Genomic DNA, 15,580 nt, shown 5'->3' on the forward strand with positions numbered 1-15,580 from the left:
AGTATTCTAAGAAGCAAGGGATGATAATATGCAAGAAACTATTCCTAGGAATTAGGATATTTAGAACCAACTGTCCTTGCACTGAAAAATTGTTCTTAATTATGCCAGTTTTATAAATTGCATGTCTGCTAAGGTTCATCATCTTCAAATGGAGATTTCTGTAGGAGGCCATAATTTTTCTTTCTGGAAAATACCCCACATTGTGCTTTGCTTTCATATATCTACCCACATTTGCCCTTTTTTCCCTTCCCCCTTTTTTTGGGGGGGGAGGGGGGGGGAATTTTGCAATTTAATTGTTTTTTTATTTTAGCATATTAAGTGAAACAGAGGGAGGGATCAGGCAGTTCCCGCCAAGTGACTTAAGAGGATATGCTTTAGTTGCCTTAGAAAATGAAATCACATATGATACATATTTTTGCGAGTATGTGTTTTCTTTCTGTGATGTCCTCCTTCCATGACCATCCAACATAATAAGTATATGAACATTATATAGCTTCTACAGGAGTAGAGAAATACAATTTTCATCATTTTGCAGACGTTCAGTAAGGTTCAAGCACCTACATCACTAATTCCTAAGATGAAATACGGTCAACACTTGTAGTTTGAACAAGAAAATTCCCTGACTTTTTGCTTGAATAGGTCTGTAGCTCAGGCCAGATAGATCCCCAGATGCCTTAGTCCCTGAAGGGCTCCAGTCTGGCAGGGATGACAGAGCAGACACCACTCATGAACAGCACTGAGTCAGACACAGGACAAGGACAGCAGCTTCATGTGCTGCCCCTTTGTGTTTAGGATGCTCCTCCAGGAAGCGAGAAAGAGCTTCATCCTACATGTTCTGAATCAAACCCACGCTTTTCATTACTCCATCATTCCTCCACTATTTGCCAACTCTTGAAACTGGGAATGCTCTTCACCCTTCATGTTAAAGCTGGGCATCTGTTGCCAACAAACAAAAAGAAAGTTCACTGGAGTGGAGGTTCACACTGTTGTGATTATGGGGAGTAGGGAGACCTCATCTCTGCTCCTTTGGTTATTTTCTGGTTTTATTGCAAGACTATTAAATGTAAAGTGCAGAAAGAGTCCTGAGAGTAAAGACCTGATCCCTAATCTGAGCCGGGGAGTTCGGTTGCCATTTGCTTTTCATTGCCCTCAATCCTGCATTTCTTAATCTAAAACTGTTTCTAGAATAATTTTCCTCTACCCATATTCAGGAGTGTATCATCAGACTCAGTTCGCAAACTGGCTGTTGTTTTCCTCCCAGATCACACCAGCATGTTAAGGACCCAATTCCTGAGTTTCAGTCTTCAGGACACAATAAATCTTTGCGTGTCTGTTTGGTAGCACTTGCTTTTCTCTTCCAGTTTTTGAATTCAGCAAAAGAAATACAAAATACTGTCAGTGGCTTGTTTCCTGTGTAAAAAGGATTAGTCATCAGTGATCTCCAAGGGCAAATCCCAGAGGGCAGAAGACCATGTCCCTGTAGCTGAATGAGTGTCCCTGCAAAATCGGTGTTCCAAGCCCATGGGCTAAGTAAGAACAACTGTACCAAACCCTCCCCTGCTCTAATTGCCGGTTTCTGTGCTCCCAGTTCAGCATGTTTTGTGAGTGCTGAAATTAATTTACAGACCGAATTATTTTTCTGCATTTTGTTCTACTGTGCAGAATACAGTGCTTTCAAGCAGTCTTGATTCCCAAGTTTTATTTTCCTTGCCTGGAATGGGACTTCCTGCATGTCTCATCAGTTTGCACCTTCAGAAAGAAGAGCAGATGAAAAGCGACACAAAGCAATTCAATGTGTAAAATATGCATATTTTAATTTAATAAAAGAAAAACAGCAAGGGAGAGAGAGGCACAGAACAGTAGCCCCTAGAGCTCTAGTAACTTGTCAAGCCATGTGAAATAAATACAGCATTAGGAATTCCATAGGCGTTCAGTAAAGCAGTGTGCATTTACCATGCTCACTTCTAATTATAGCTCCAGTTGGAGAAGGTACTTTGAAGTGGTCCTTTTAAAATTTCTGTCACTTTATTATTTAGGTTCCACCTTTCCAATACCGAAGTGAAAAGCTAATTACTGGTCATTTTGGTGGACTTTCCCTCTTTAATGTGGTTTTGTCAGCACTGCAATACTAAGTAGTGCTCATATTTAAATTATTTAATAATAAGGCTTGAGTTAGGAGTCTACTGAGAAGAATAAGACCAGTTTATGTCTCTCTGAGAAAGCAGAAGTTACTGCAACACATACAGTCATCTTGAGTTTCCCTTTCCCACTGACTTCCAAACAAGTGTTGCTGCAACAGCAGGGGCATAACACACGGAGCCAGTCTGACAACCATGTTCTTATATATGGTCCTCTCTGAAGTCATCCTTTTGCAAGGTTCAGATAACTTTGGAAAAATTAATTAAACATAGATTGCTGATCATTAATTTTTCAACCTACAGATGAGCTTAGCTGTCTGGCACAGCTATGACTTAGCAAATGGCAACTCTGACTGCCAGGTTTGACCCATTTCATATCAAAATGATAAGTCATTTTCAACCAAAAGGGTTCACAAAAAAGGTTGCTTTTTGACTGGCATACATTGTGAAGTCCTAGTTGATAACAAAAATATAAATTTCCACACATTTTTTTTTTTCAGTTAAAAGCTTCCCCTGCTTTTTTTAACCCATTAAAACATTGGGGTTTGGTTTTAAAATATTCCAGAAAATACCGTTTTCTTACTGTCTCCATTCAATACAGTGTTTCCTATTTCCAGTGGAGAACTTGAAAGAAGTCATGGTTGAGTTAATGACTTTCAAGATATGTAATGGGATGAATATTACCTGGTCCAGCAAGGGTTAGTACCTTGCTTTGTTGTTGTTTTAGGAGTTGTGTTTATTCATGTTGAGTTTTGATTATCGTTAGAAATTATTTGGGTTTTGTTTGCTTGTTTGTCTGCTTTTCCAAATAGTTGCATTTACCAACTATTTGGGAAGCCCAAAAGACTGAAAAGGTGAATTCTTTAGTTTACTGGAGAACTCTCCCAGAAAGCAGCTGGTGTGATTAGTCTGTTGGTTTTTGTGAACAGGCTGGACTTAACTGATTATGCCATCCATTTTCTACTTTTAAATCATCACATTTTAGAAAATTCTCCACCAGTCCCCATCAAAAGAAGAGTGTGTCATCGGAGCATATATTTTGTCATTTCCCCACTGCTAAACTAAAGAAGAAAATTACTGACAAGGGGGCTTGGGGGGGATCATTCATTATAAAAATAAGCTTAGAAGTTATGAAGTGTCTGGAAAAAAATGAAGGGATTCATATTAACCATTTTTTTTACAATCTAGTAAACAAGAAAATTTTAAAATACAAACTTCCAAAAACTGGTGTTTTATCGGATTTGTGGCAGTGTTGTGGCACTGATTCTCCTATTTGTGACTTTATTTTTCTCCTTACTTGAAAAACCAATTCTGTGCTCCTTTGCAAGTAATTCATACTAAATATAATTCATCCCAATGTGCAAGTCCTTTGTATGGGACTGGCATGCTAGATAACCACAGCATGAGGTCTCTACACATGGTGGATTTCAACAACAGGGAATCCTGGGGATGTCAAACGCACTGCTCATCTTTGAGTTGCAGGAATCAACCTTTAATTTATGATAAATGGAGAGGGATGGTGTTATTCGTGTCTTAAGAAATGTTTTGAGAACGACACATACGGCAGATCCTCATTAAAGATCATTAACGTGTTACTCTCGAGGCTGAAGGTAGATGTGTCGCACAGTATTACAGTCTTCCCTTTTCAGCAAAGCATGTGTTGCAGAGCTCTGTAGTGAGCTCCTGTACGTAACTCAGACTTTATCACTTCCATTCAGAAGGCTCCATTCAACTTTTCTTCTTCTCCTGGAAGTATTACTGTAAATTGCAAACATGAAACTGCCTCTCCTAAGTCATCTAAATAAGTTTAATTTTATATATTATGTATATTATATTATATATATAAAAATATTTTTATAAGTATTAAGTTTTTATAGACACTTAGAGTCTAAGGCTTAATTTTGCTGGGCTCTGTCTAAAAAGAAAAACCTCTGCCCTGAGGACCTCATATTCTCTTTATTCTTATATCACATGCATTGACTTACTTTCTCCTGTGCAAGCATACAAAATTCAAAATTAAGTGAATTACGGTGAATTTGCAACTGAACTGCCTGCTTTGTTCTCCAACCCCAGCTGAAATGTCTCTTTGGTAACCAGAGGTGCTTCTCTGAAGGCTGTACTGGGATTGTGCAGACCAGGTCTGTGCTACCTATTCCTTCATTAATTACAAAGACGCACTCCTTGGGGCCACTTTCTAGCACATGGCCATGTCTGGACACTCTGAGCATAGCAAAACGTTAGGTGTTGGGAGATGTGGCTTCTGAAAAACCCGTTAACAAGTTAAAGATGAGGCAGTGAAGAGGCAGCAGCATAAAACCCTGTGAACTGCCTTTGCGTCATCCAGCTTCCATGTTATTTGGAAAGAAATCCAGGTAACAGCCTGATGATCTAATATTTAAGTTATCAAGAAAACAAAGAAAATGCTGTAGTCCTCCAGTCACAGGCTGTGACTCTTCGTGCAAGTCCCGCCTCAGTGGTAAGCACAGGAGATGCAGTGACAATTGCTTGTAACTGGGATGACGGCACGAGATTGTATTGCTGCCTTGATTTAGTAGGTTTGACTTCTACAATTTCACACAATGACCTAAAAGAAATATTATACCCCAGAGTAACTTTGAAATTGTTTGTTTAAATTAACTTTCATTTGGATTTATGCTTAATGAAATCTTCAGAGATGCAGACAGCCCCTCTCTAATGAAATGCTGTATCTTTGAACCAATGAACAGGGTTGCCAAACTGTAAGGATTCCTCTCTAAACGAGTGGGCTTTTATAATGTTACACTTGGGTGGCACAAGCAGAGTGCTAGATGATTAGTTTATGGTCTAGATCATTGTATTTTTATTACACTCATAAAAACTGTGTTTCTCCTCATTTTCGTAATGGCTTCAATGAGCTTCTATACCTTCTAGAGGCACATTAAATCGTTATGTGATGAAAGTACTGATTTAGTGGGGCTAGTTTTAAAGTAAGATACATGTTTTGAATTCTTATCTTAGTCTGATCACTGACTAAAAAAATGTGAAACTGCATTAGAATGAATGAAATCTGTACCATCTTCCTTACATATAAAGGAGGTTCCCAGCTGTGGCCTAAAACAAATGCAATACAAAAAAGATACAAATCATAAATCTACATCTGTCTATAAAATAAATTGTCTGTCAACGTCAAGCATTTTTGCTGGTTTTGTGGCATTGTGAGTTGAGATTGAGTGGATTACAGGTATTTTTAGTCAAAAAATCTTTTTAAGGGGGAAAGAAAGAAGATAAGATTATTTTCATTTGTTACATTCAGCTGTAATTTTTTTCCCCACTTCTGTTCAAAATTATAAATAACCCTATTCTGTGCAAACCCTAGATTCATTTCTCTAACTAATTCTAAGCTGGATTTAAAAGCTGTTTTAATTATCTTGCAAAATGAAAAAAAAAAGGAAGAAAAATGTTATTTGTTTCTCTATATGCAAGCTATTCTTAAAAGAGAAGACAACATCATTATCCATGAATGGGAAACCTTTTTATTTGATATGTAATTAAAAAAAAATAATCCTTGAATTGAATGTATCATCTCATCTTTGCACAGTTTAGACAAAGGCCTTTTTTGTTTACAAAATTTACATGTCAATACAGTTGCTTATAAATATTTCTGTGAAATAAACATAACCCTTCACAAAAAGAGCAGTTTACTCTTCATTCAGTAATTTTATATGCTAGCAAAAAGACAATGAAAGTTGTATGCAAATATAACATCAATGTACAGCGTAATAATAACAGGTTTTAGTGATTATGCTGCTTGGTATTAATTCATAGGAGCCTTTTTGTTCAGCCATGGGCTGTGGTTGGAACAGAGATACACCAGCCCAGAGCATCTCCGCTCGTTCTGCTGTCTGTGGGAGACATCCACAAATCCTTTAGTCGAGGATGCGTTGGGTTCTTGTATCCTACTCTGTAGCTGGTCTAAATTATTAAGCGATCGTGCTGGTAGTGAAGATGCACTGTCTTCCTCTGTTCCTGCTGTACCTGTGCTCTGTCAGTGCATGTTCTACAGCAGGAGTTGGGCTTTCCTTCTACTGACAGAAAAGAAAAAAGGAGAAAAAGGTATTAAGAAAGAAAATTTCAAAAGGAAAAAAGGAAGGACAGAAAGAAAAAAGAAGGAAGAAAAGAAGGAAGAAGAAAGAGAAAGTAATGCACATTTGCAACAAATCTTTTATAAATGTACTTTTGAAGGGACGATTTCTCCATCTGAAATGTTTCTGGAAGAACAGATTTGGTTTGGGGTTTTCCTGCCTTTTCCTCATTCCTGTTGTTCAGATGCAACTTTTACGAGTGTTTGAGCAATGTAGCAGGTCAGTAGCTTTTGCTACGTGATGAACTGTAAAAAGAAATAGGGCTGAGGACCCAAACAGGTTTCAGTACATGTGACAACAGTCAGTCCATGCTGCTTTAGTATTAAATATCAAAACCCAAATAGTTGTGCATTCTGCAAGCGTTGTTCAGTGTTCCCTTTGCGGGTCTAAAAGTTTGCCAGAAAAGCAGCTGAACACAGTACCAGGAACGAGGAGAGATTTTGTGGAAGACCCGAATTGAAATCGCTGGAAATTCTTTAATATTTCATGGACGCCTGCAAAATATGGTGCCAGTTTATTCAGGGATTTGAAAGCAGCTGCAGAGTAAAAGTGTCTAATGAAAATGAAATAAATTTCCTGTGAATGGAATAAATTTTGATTGTGTGTCTGAGTGCAGTAATTATACATGTCACGCAGTAATTAGGCAGTCACAATGTGGCCACGGTGTCTTTCTTTGTCTGCAGATGGTCTGGGAGAACGGCTGTGTCGTTATTGTCATGCTGACACCCCTCACGGAAAACGGAGTCAAACAGTGCTACCACTATTGGCCAGACGAAGGGTCAAACCTCTACCACATCTACGAGGTACCTAAACAAAATATCTGATTGTAAATGTGACAGTAAGTGTCCGCCTTGATTTCCTACGGGGCAAAATGGTGTTTAAGCCGCTCTAACCTGGAGGTCGAGCTGAGGGCTCTGAAATACTCTTCGTGTGCCTTTGAGTACTTTTAGATTTGTGAAAAATTCAAGCACAGTTTTAATAGCAAGGTAGTTTCCACTGAATAAAATCTATTAAATAATGAGCCAAGTATTACAATGAAAAAGGGACAACAATTTTGTTTTTTCAAACAGTTTAGCAAGCGGTTGAAATGTGAAACCATGTATTTATATTTTATAGGAAAACAGTATTTTTAGAACCAGTGAATTTTGCCTTAGGAAAACCATATGTATATCTTTGTAGAAAAGCCTCCATATAGCTCTAGTAATTAATGCTATCTATTTTTACCTCTTGCCTCAGTCACAATAACAAATATATATTTTTATTTTCTGCTTTACATTTCCAGCCCAAAATATATCACCAGTTCTGTTGCAGTGTAACATTGATAATGGCTGTCATATTTTTCCAGTTGTCCAGCTGAGTAGAGGAAGAAAATAGTACCACAACGTCAAATACCAAGAATAGGAAAATGTGAAGAAATACAGTTATTTAAACCAAAATGTGAACAAACTTTTTTCTGAAAAGATGAACTCTGTAAATTGGCTGCATTTTTTATGCTTATTTTTCTACTTAGCAGAAGAAACTGACTCTTCACTTCTCATGCGAATTCAACTCTGAGATTTTTAAGACCTCTGAGAGTACCCTGGGCAATGCATCGTAGGCATTTCCGAGTAGAAGGCGACTGGCAGTCTAACATATTTTCAGGCAGTGTCTTTCATATTCGTATAATGATATAAAGTTTCATTTTAGTGACTTTTTCTTTTGCATTAAAACTCACTCAAGAATTTTTTTTTTGTTTTCAGTAAAACAGCAGTGGCTGCTAATCCCTCCCTAAAAACTGCACCAATCGCTAAATCAAAAAAAAAAAAAATTCCCAGCACTGGCCAATTTGCTAATAAAAATAAAACTTCTGTGCAATTCCTTCATCGCAGACATCTTACACCTGTGATCCTGAAGATGTGGCTTGCAACTGAAATTGCTGATCTCCTTTTGTTCCTTCCTGTGGGGTGTAGGTAAACCTTGTCTCTGAGCACATCTGGTGCGAGGATTTCCTCGTGAGGAGCTTCTACCTGAAGAACCTGCAGACAAACGAGACCCGCACAGTGACACAGTTCCACTTCCTCAGCTGGAACGATCAGAGGGTTCCTGCTTCCACAAGATCACTTCTGGATTTCCGCAGGTAAAGCACAAAGTACGACAGTTCATTTAAGATGATACAGACCTGAGGAACTAAATTAGTCCTTTTAATTGTCCTTTAAAAATCTCTGGTTTGAAAGGGGGTTCCTCAGCCTGTGATGCCACAATGCTAAACTAACACAAAAATCCGCAGTAGGTTGATTTTTAGTGTTGTCTCACATAGATGTTGCCTGGTGTTAAGCCATACTCATTTCCCATTTAGAGATCAGTACCTTTCTTCCCTTTCTACAGCTCTTCAGTGCTTCTGTATTTCTTTGTTTTCCAAGTATTTATCCATTCTGCAACTTCCAGGCTTTTTGTGTGGCTCCCTTATGATCCTTATGGCGGGAATCTCACAAATAAATTCTGTAGTATGAGCACACTTGAAAAAAAAAAAATGACGATGGAGTCATATGGCAATAATGGCATTCCCGTGGGAGCGTTTGCTCGTAAGGATCAAAGAGTGAGGACTCTAGACTTTCTTTGGCTGCAGGAAGGTGGAAATTTGAGAAAGCAGATGAAAATGTTGACAAAGCATACCCTCTGGAATTTTAAAGAAAGTCAACGTGGCTTTAAAATACAAATATACAGAGGCAAAACCTGTGAAAGTCCTAGCCACCTTCTCTAATGTTTGCTGTGTCTATCTAAATTTTAATTTGAAAATTAAAGCCATGCATGATAAATACCGGAGTGAAATAATCTTCATTTGATTGCAAAGCGTGCCCAGTGCATCGTGTGTAGGTGTTAGTGTGCATCAGCTAATCCACAGCGATGCGCTTATGACTAATGAAAAGAATCTCCGGGAGGTTTGGGGAGTTGGTTCTCAATCCGCCAGCAGCCTGTGGGATCGCGTGTTTCCCTTTCTGTACTACAATATTATCTACAACCCCCTGAAGTGATTAGAAGGGGCTCAGTGCTCAAAAGGTCCAAACTTGTTTCTTTCAGTAAATGCTGGGAGCTCTGGCTGATGCCAGTCGGAGTCACGCATCTGTACCTGAGGGGAGAAGCTGGCTTATATCCAATGGGAGCTGGTTGCACGGTTGTCTGTTGGCAAAATTTTACCCTTAAAAATTTAGGACTAAATGCCACCCTTCATCCATCGGTATTCTTGTACATCTTGCAAGGCCTTTCAAAGCAGAGAGTCATCTCACAGGATGCATGGCAAGGGAGCATGGCTGTACTGAGTCGCTAGGATCTAGGGCTAGGTAAGAATTAAGGATAGGCTACAGAGTCGCAACGCAAAAGCAATAGCGGAGGAAGGAAGCGTGGCCATAAGATGGAGTTGCAATTGAAATTGAATTTTCAAGCTTTTCTTGTCTGGGTTCAAACTTTAATGTGATTTTTAGAGGTTGATCTCCCTTTGCTTGTGGTACCCTGGAAGTTGCCCGTAGTGAATTTCTGTAGTGAAAATTCTGAACTGGTTTCATTAAGTCATGCGAGGCTGCAGCATGGAGCCAATGCAGCGTCTGATTTTGCCCTTTTTGAAGTTAGTGGGAAATTTGCAAGCGGTTGTAACTAGACTATAAATGAGCCTGTACAACCAGGACATCTGAAGTTCGGAGCACCTCGACTCTGACTTGCTTCAGTGAGAATAGAGGTCCCTGCATGAACTGCAGGATTAGATCTACAGTAAGTCGCAGTTCACATCACCAAGAAAGCACGGCTTAGAGTGACATTGTGTAAGGGTTAAATAGCCATGTTGGAGAAGTGGTGTGCAATACTTGGAAAAAGAAAAATTATAACTAGATGAGAAAAGTAGTGGAGCTGCCATTCTTTGTATTTAAAGCCAGTATGGGAATGAACCTGTTAAGATTTAATTGAATTCTGAGTGTTCATTTAATATGTATTCACAGTCCAGTGTAGGGTACTGTAATCATTTGCTACGTGCAGATTTTGTACAATGAACTCATAATACTGAATGCATAGTAAAATTCCGCCTGAAAAGGAATTTTGGCATGCACAATAGCTGGTCTATGAATCTCAGTTTTCTTGGTCATCTGATGTTGCTGGTTTTTTAATGACAAAAAAACTAATGCACTATTGCTAAAATAATATGTTTGGAATTCATTTATACAATACATGTTTTGCACCTGAAGCTTCCTATTTAGAGTACAAACTCCGCTGGATTATGACAGCTGAGTAAAGCCCCCAGAATAAACATCTGCCAGCGCTACCATACTCGTAGTAGGGTAGTGCTAGGAAGGGGCTGCTCTCATTTCTTTTAATCTATGTTTTTATGTGCATTCAGTGTCTTTGTATATATATATGGATATGTGTGTATATTTATATATTCACATACATATATGAAATTAAGCATATACATAACCAACCCTCTATTTTTTATAATTCATCACCAAGAAAAATTGGATTCCCAAAATTACCTTGCCCAGAGTCTGTGGAAATATGGACCTTAAAATTTTTATTGAAGTAAATTTTGCAAGTCTCTTTGAAAACTGAAAGCTTACATTTCTCTTACTCTGTATCAGACAGTGTTTTAGATGATTTTGCATTTAGCAGATATATTAAACTTTGCGGAATAATCTATCATACTTTCATAATGTAGGTATAAATTGCCAAAAAGAGATTATTCTATATATTTTAAAAATCCGTGCAAAAGACAGTCCCTGAGAGGTGAGGCTACTACAGAAACCACTGGTCAGTTTTAAATGCTTCTGGAGTCCTAATTTCATTTTGAACAATAGACCAATCATTATTGCTCTGGACTAGCTTGTTAGTCATGCACTGATATGTGTAATTAAATATTTCTTGAGCCCAGAGGGAGCACATTTACACTTTAAAGAGGGACTGCTAAGCTAAAAGATAATTAGCATCACATGTGAGGGCTTTGCTTAAAATATATATCTATTATGCTATCACTTCTCGCTGTGTGCAATGGCATTTACTAACACTGCTCACTTTAAAAATGGACAAATTCTTATTTTGCCAGCTAATTAGCGGTTGCCAGTGTCATTTTTGTGATGTTGCAGCTAGTAATATGAGCCCAGTTGCATAGTCACAAAAGTGATCATTGGAAACTGTGACTCTGCTGCAGGGACAATGTGGGAAACCCCTTTTCTGAGCCTCTAACGACCTCTGACCTTTGCTTGCTGATGGTTTGCATGATGATTTCTTTTTCACTCAATGAGCCAAGGGTTGGTTTGTATTACTAATCATTCTTTCTAAGTTAATTCTTCCTGTATATGTGTATATATATAAAAGATATATTTTCTTCAACATTCAAGAACTTTGCTTACTGATGAATTTTCAGCTCACTCTCATTAGCCAGAACTAAGAATGAAATGAGATGTTGTTGCACTTCTAAATATTTTCATAAACTATATATAGACAAAGCTATGAACCAGCTGGATTGCAACCCTTTGTTTTAATGTGTTTTCTGAAATGTGTGATAATGAAAATGTTTGAAACGCCTTCAATAAAACTGACAAACATAAGCTAACATGTGTCTCTGGCTGTCTGATTTACTGGGAGGTCTGATCCACTGGCAGGTTTAGATCCAAGTTTGTCATTGAAATTATATTAGGTCTGTGGTAGATGGCTAGTCACAACATGCAAATATCATATTAGTGGTGCCGTACAAGGAACAAAGGAACCACACAAGCAGAAAAAGGAGTGGTAAACACCCCTCCGTAGCGATTAGCTTTTATTTAATACTTTAAATGCAGAAACAACTCTTTACCAATGCACGTGATGGGGGGTGGGGGGAGGATGACCAGCTGCACATAGGGGAATGCAGACTGACTGTACCAGAGGTTGTTACTGACATTTCAAATATAATTTACTCTACAATACAAAAAATAAATATCAGTCTTTATGTTGTGTAGAAGGAGTTGATCCTCAGGTATGACCATCAAGAACTGAATGTTTAATTCATGTGAAAACTCTACTGCAGTTTAAGTCATTCAAGTTTTTGCTTGGTAGTGCCTGTGTATATATGCATTTATGGACATATAAGTGGTCCATATAGGTGTCCTAAAGTCAGGTGCTTCTCAATGACTTACCATTTACTTCATAGAACATTATTCTACTGCATTAATTACTTACATCCAAGGAATACAAATAGAGACAGAATGTCTCTGTAAGTATGATTTACATCAGTAAGCAAAAGAGTAAGAATTGTGAAAAAATGCTGAATTCTGATGTTTAAAGGGATTCATTACAAGAACTCAATATTGTTATCAAGTTTGGTTAGAATCTTAAATAATAAAAGGCAGGATGTGAAAACACGGGTTCGTGGGACATCACCAACATCTCCATAGCCTGTTTGGGTTGAGTTCCAGGTATCCTGACTCCCTGTCAAATTTAGAAGTTTAGGCATCTTCAGGCTATACTGTAAGCAGTGTTTAAAGATACATGCATGTTTTCACAGCACAGATGTTAGTGAATAGATGAACAGCCAAGAACTAAATGATTCAGTAGGTTAGTTATGCTTTAAAATTCATAACATCGTACCACAGTTGCCAAATTTCAGCAGCTCACTTCAGTTTAGCAGTCAGAATCCTGTGTAACTCTTGCGCTGAGCTGGGGACTATTAGAGGGTCTGGACACCCCTTGGAAGCCGCCCTGTAAAATGGTTTTATTGGAGACCTTCTAGCTCCAGTAAACTCAAACATCTCATCAAGGAAATTGAATGAAAGGGTTTGATTTCTTGAAGCAATGCTTTCCCATTTTAGCCTTTATTCAGCTTGCCTTGTTAACATATGTGTGCATATTTTACGGGGTTTTGGGCCTGTAACATACTTGACATGCAAAATATATCCTAGAGGAGAAGAGAGGGTTTGGGATTTTGGTTTCTGTATGCAATTTAAATAGATTTAAACCAATTTTGTGGGCTCTATTCTTAGACTGGCTTTGCTTCAGCACTAGTTAATTCCTTCATTGAGTTTACATATCAGCAGACCTGTTCTATAGCTGTACTTTTATTGATTGACTTCACATATATTCTCTTGCAACCGAGAATGTTTAACCAGGAAGCTGTAGAAGACAATAACATGTAAATATTAAATATATAAGACTTCTGCACTAGAACCAAAGCAGTAAAGATTACTGATGGGTTTAGTTATTTTTACCACAATAGTTTACATTTTAGAATTTTGTGAGAAGCTTTTCAGGAGATTTGTTATTTGCCTTCCTGGGGAGAACTTGTTTTACAAATCAGCACATGTTGTACAAACAATATTGGAGTAGCCATTTTTGATTTTGGATTCAGTCTGATGCCCCTCGATATTTCTTTGAGCAAGCTCATGAACTCAAAGTTGGCTTTAAAACTAAAGCATCTCAAGATAATCTTAGTTTTGGAGCTAAGACACAAGACATTTGAGAAAAGAGATTGTTTATTTTGCCTAGCCAACAGCAATAACGGGGTGTTGTCTGCAATTTCTACAGCAGCAAAGCGGAAGCAACTTTAAACAAGATTATGTATGTAACAACTGCTTGTTATATTAGGAAATTATCAACCTGACTGTTTCTTTAAAGGCTGCAATATTTGCTTTTTCTTATTGCTTATTTTTGACAGTTGGCTAAAGAAACAGTATGCAATATGCTTAATTAATTTTTTGTGTCTGTTTTATTTCAGAAAAGTAAACAAGTGCTACAGGGGTCGCTCTTGTCCAGTAGTTGTTCATTGCAGGCAAGTACAATTTCTAAAATAGCTTTAGAGAGATTTGCATGTGTAAGAATTTAATATGGATATAAACAAAGTGGGCAAATTAAAGCTTTAGATGAATCACTAAACAGATAGTGAGGTAGGCTGAAGCTATTAAATAGAATTCAACTGGTTTTTAATGCTAATTAATATTTAGGATCTGTTTTCATAATAAAATTATCCTTTCCTATGATTTTGTAGATGTTGTGTCGTGACTTAACAATGTATGGCCCTCCTTTCCAATATAATTTCAATATTCCACTTCGATTTCATAAATCTCACTGAAAATGAGAGTGGTTCCTTGCATTCCCTCCCAATGTAGTCGTCTCTATTTTGGTAACACTCAGTTATGTTTTATTTCTTCTTTGCTTGCTTTTAATGGTCTTGGTAAGAAGGGGGCAATGTCAGGGAGTGGAAAGCTACCCGGAGACTGAGTAATCCTTTAAGCACAGATTATCTTTAGGCCTGACAGTCTGATAGAGGCAGATGAAAGTTATTGGGCAGGTCAATGGAAAACTTTACCATAATAACGTTAACGTTTTTGCCATTGGGGGTTCTGTGTTTTAAGGAGAATGTTGCACTAGTTTACGATATTCTTGTAGATAAGGGAGACAAAACCAGCCCTGCTAAGGGGCAGGTTGTTTGGCATGTGGCACTCCAGTTTGGGTGGGAGTGAGGAGGGAGGGGACATGTTTCTCACCTACGGCTCAGCAGAGTCACCTTCCACTGGCTGCGAGGAGGTCCTCTGCAGAGGTCAATGCTCTGGAGCAGGCTTCTTTTCATTGCCTTCAGAAAGCCTGAGAAAAGAAACATTTGATGCAGAATGAAGAGCCTTCAAGTTTCTTCTCTTTCCTTACTGTGATGGATGGAAATGTCTACCGTCCACTCAGTAGTTTTTGTTTTTATTGGGCCTGATCGCTGCCTTGGCTCTCATTATTCAGCTTAACTAATAAGATTATGTCTTTGTTCCCTTCATAGACATAGAAAAAAGAATTATTACCATTACCTCCTTTTCTCTAAGCGGTGATCTAGTAACTGAAAGAAAAAAACCTCTGTCTACAGACACTTAACAAAAATTAAGTTTCATAGGCTGCCTGTAAACAGAATGTAATAACGTGCTTCACGCTGTTCTATTATTTTGCCTTTCATTAATTCTTGTACACAAATTGAGCTATCAATAAAAATAATGGCTTAATTAATAAAACTACATACCAGTCTAATTGGTCACACATGCACCTTTGTAAAAATTTTGGGGAGGCAAAGAAAAAAGCTTTTACTTAAAGTCTTAATTATGTTTGCTAACAGCAGCTCTAAAAGAGCATCACGCTGGCAATTACACATTGGTCTCTGAAAGGGACACAAGCTGCATTCAGATTAGGGAGCTTTCCCCCTCCCGAGGTTTGGTCTCACATCTCTGAGGAAGGGCTGATGACATGCAAAAGTTAAAGCTGTTTCTTAGGAATTGCATGATAAAATTTTTTCTGGTCATTGCAACTAAGGAAAAATTAAAGGAAAAGGTAAAAAGAAAAACCAAATCACTCATGACG

At 38.0% G+C, this 15,580-nt stretch overlaps 1 protein-coding gene across 1 annotated transcript in view; it reads left to right on the forward strand.

Moving 5' to 3' along the window:
• PTPRN2 (protein tyrosine phosphatase receptor type N2) overlaps nucleotides 1–15,580 on the forward strand; it is a gene marked incomplete at its 5' end in the record, with an annotated part of 501,249 nt that overhangs the window by 458,912 nt on the left and 26,757 nt on the right. Inside the window, 3 exons of the mRNA XM_035891409.1 lie at nucleotides 6,943–7,062; nucleotides 8,209–8,375; nucleotides 13,965–14,018. Of these exons, the coding sequence (XP_035747302.1) occupies nucleotides 6,943–7,062; nucleotides 8,209–8,375; nucleotides 13,965–14,018 (341 nt within the window). The remainder of the gene's footprint in view (nucleotides 1–6,942; nucleotides 7,063–8,208; nucleotides 8,376–13,964; nucleotides 14,019–15,580) is intronic.

This window comes from Egretta garzetta, unplaced genomic scaffold, assembly GCF_000687185.1.
Source record: "Egretta garzetta isolate BGI_Z169 unplaced genomic scaffold, ASM68718v1 scaffold633, whole genome shotgun sequence".
In the NCBI taxonomy this organism is placed as follows: Eukaryota; Metazoa; Chordata; class Aves; order Pelecaniformes; family Ardeidae; genus Egretta; species Egretta garzetta.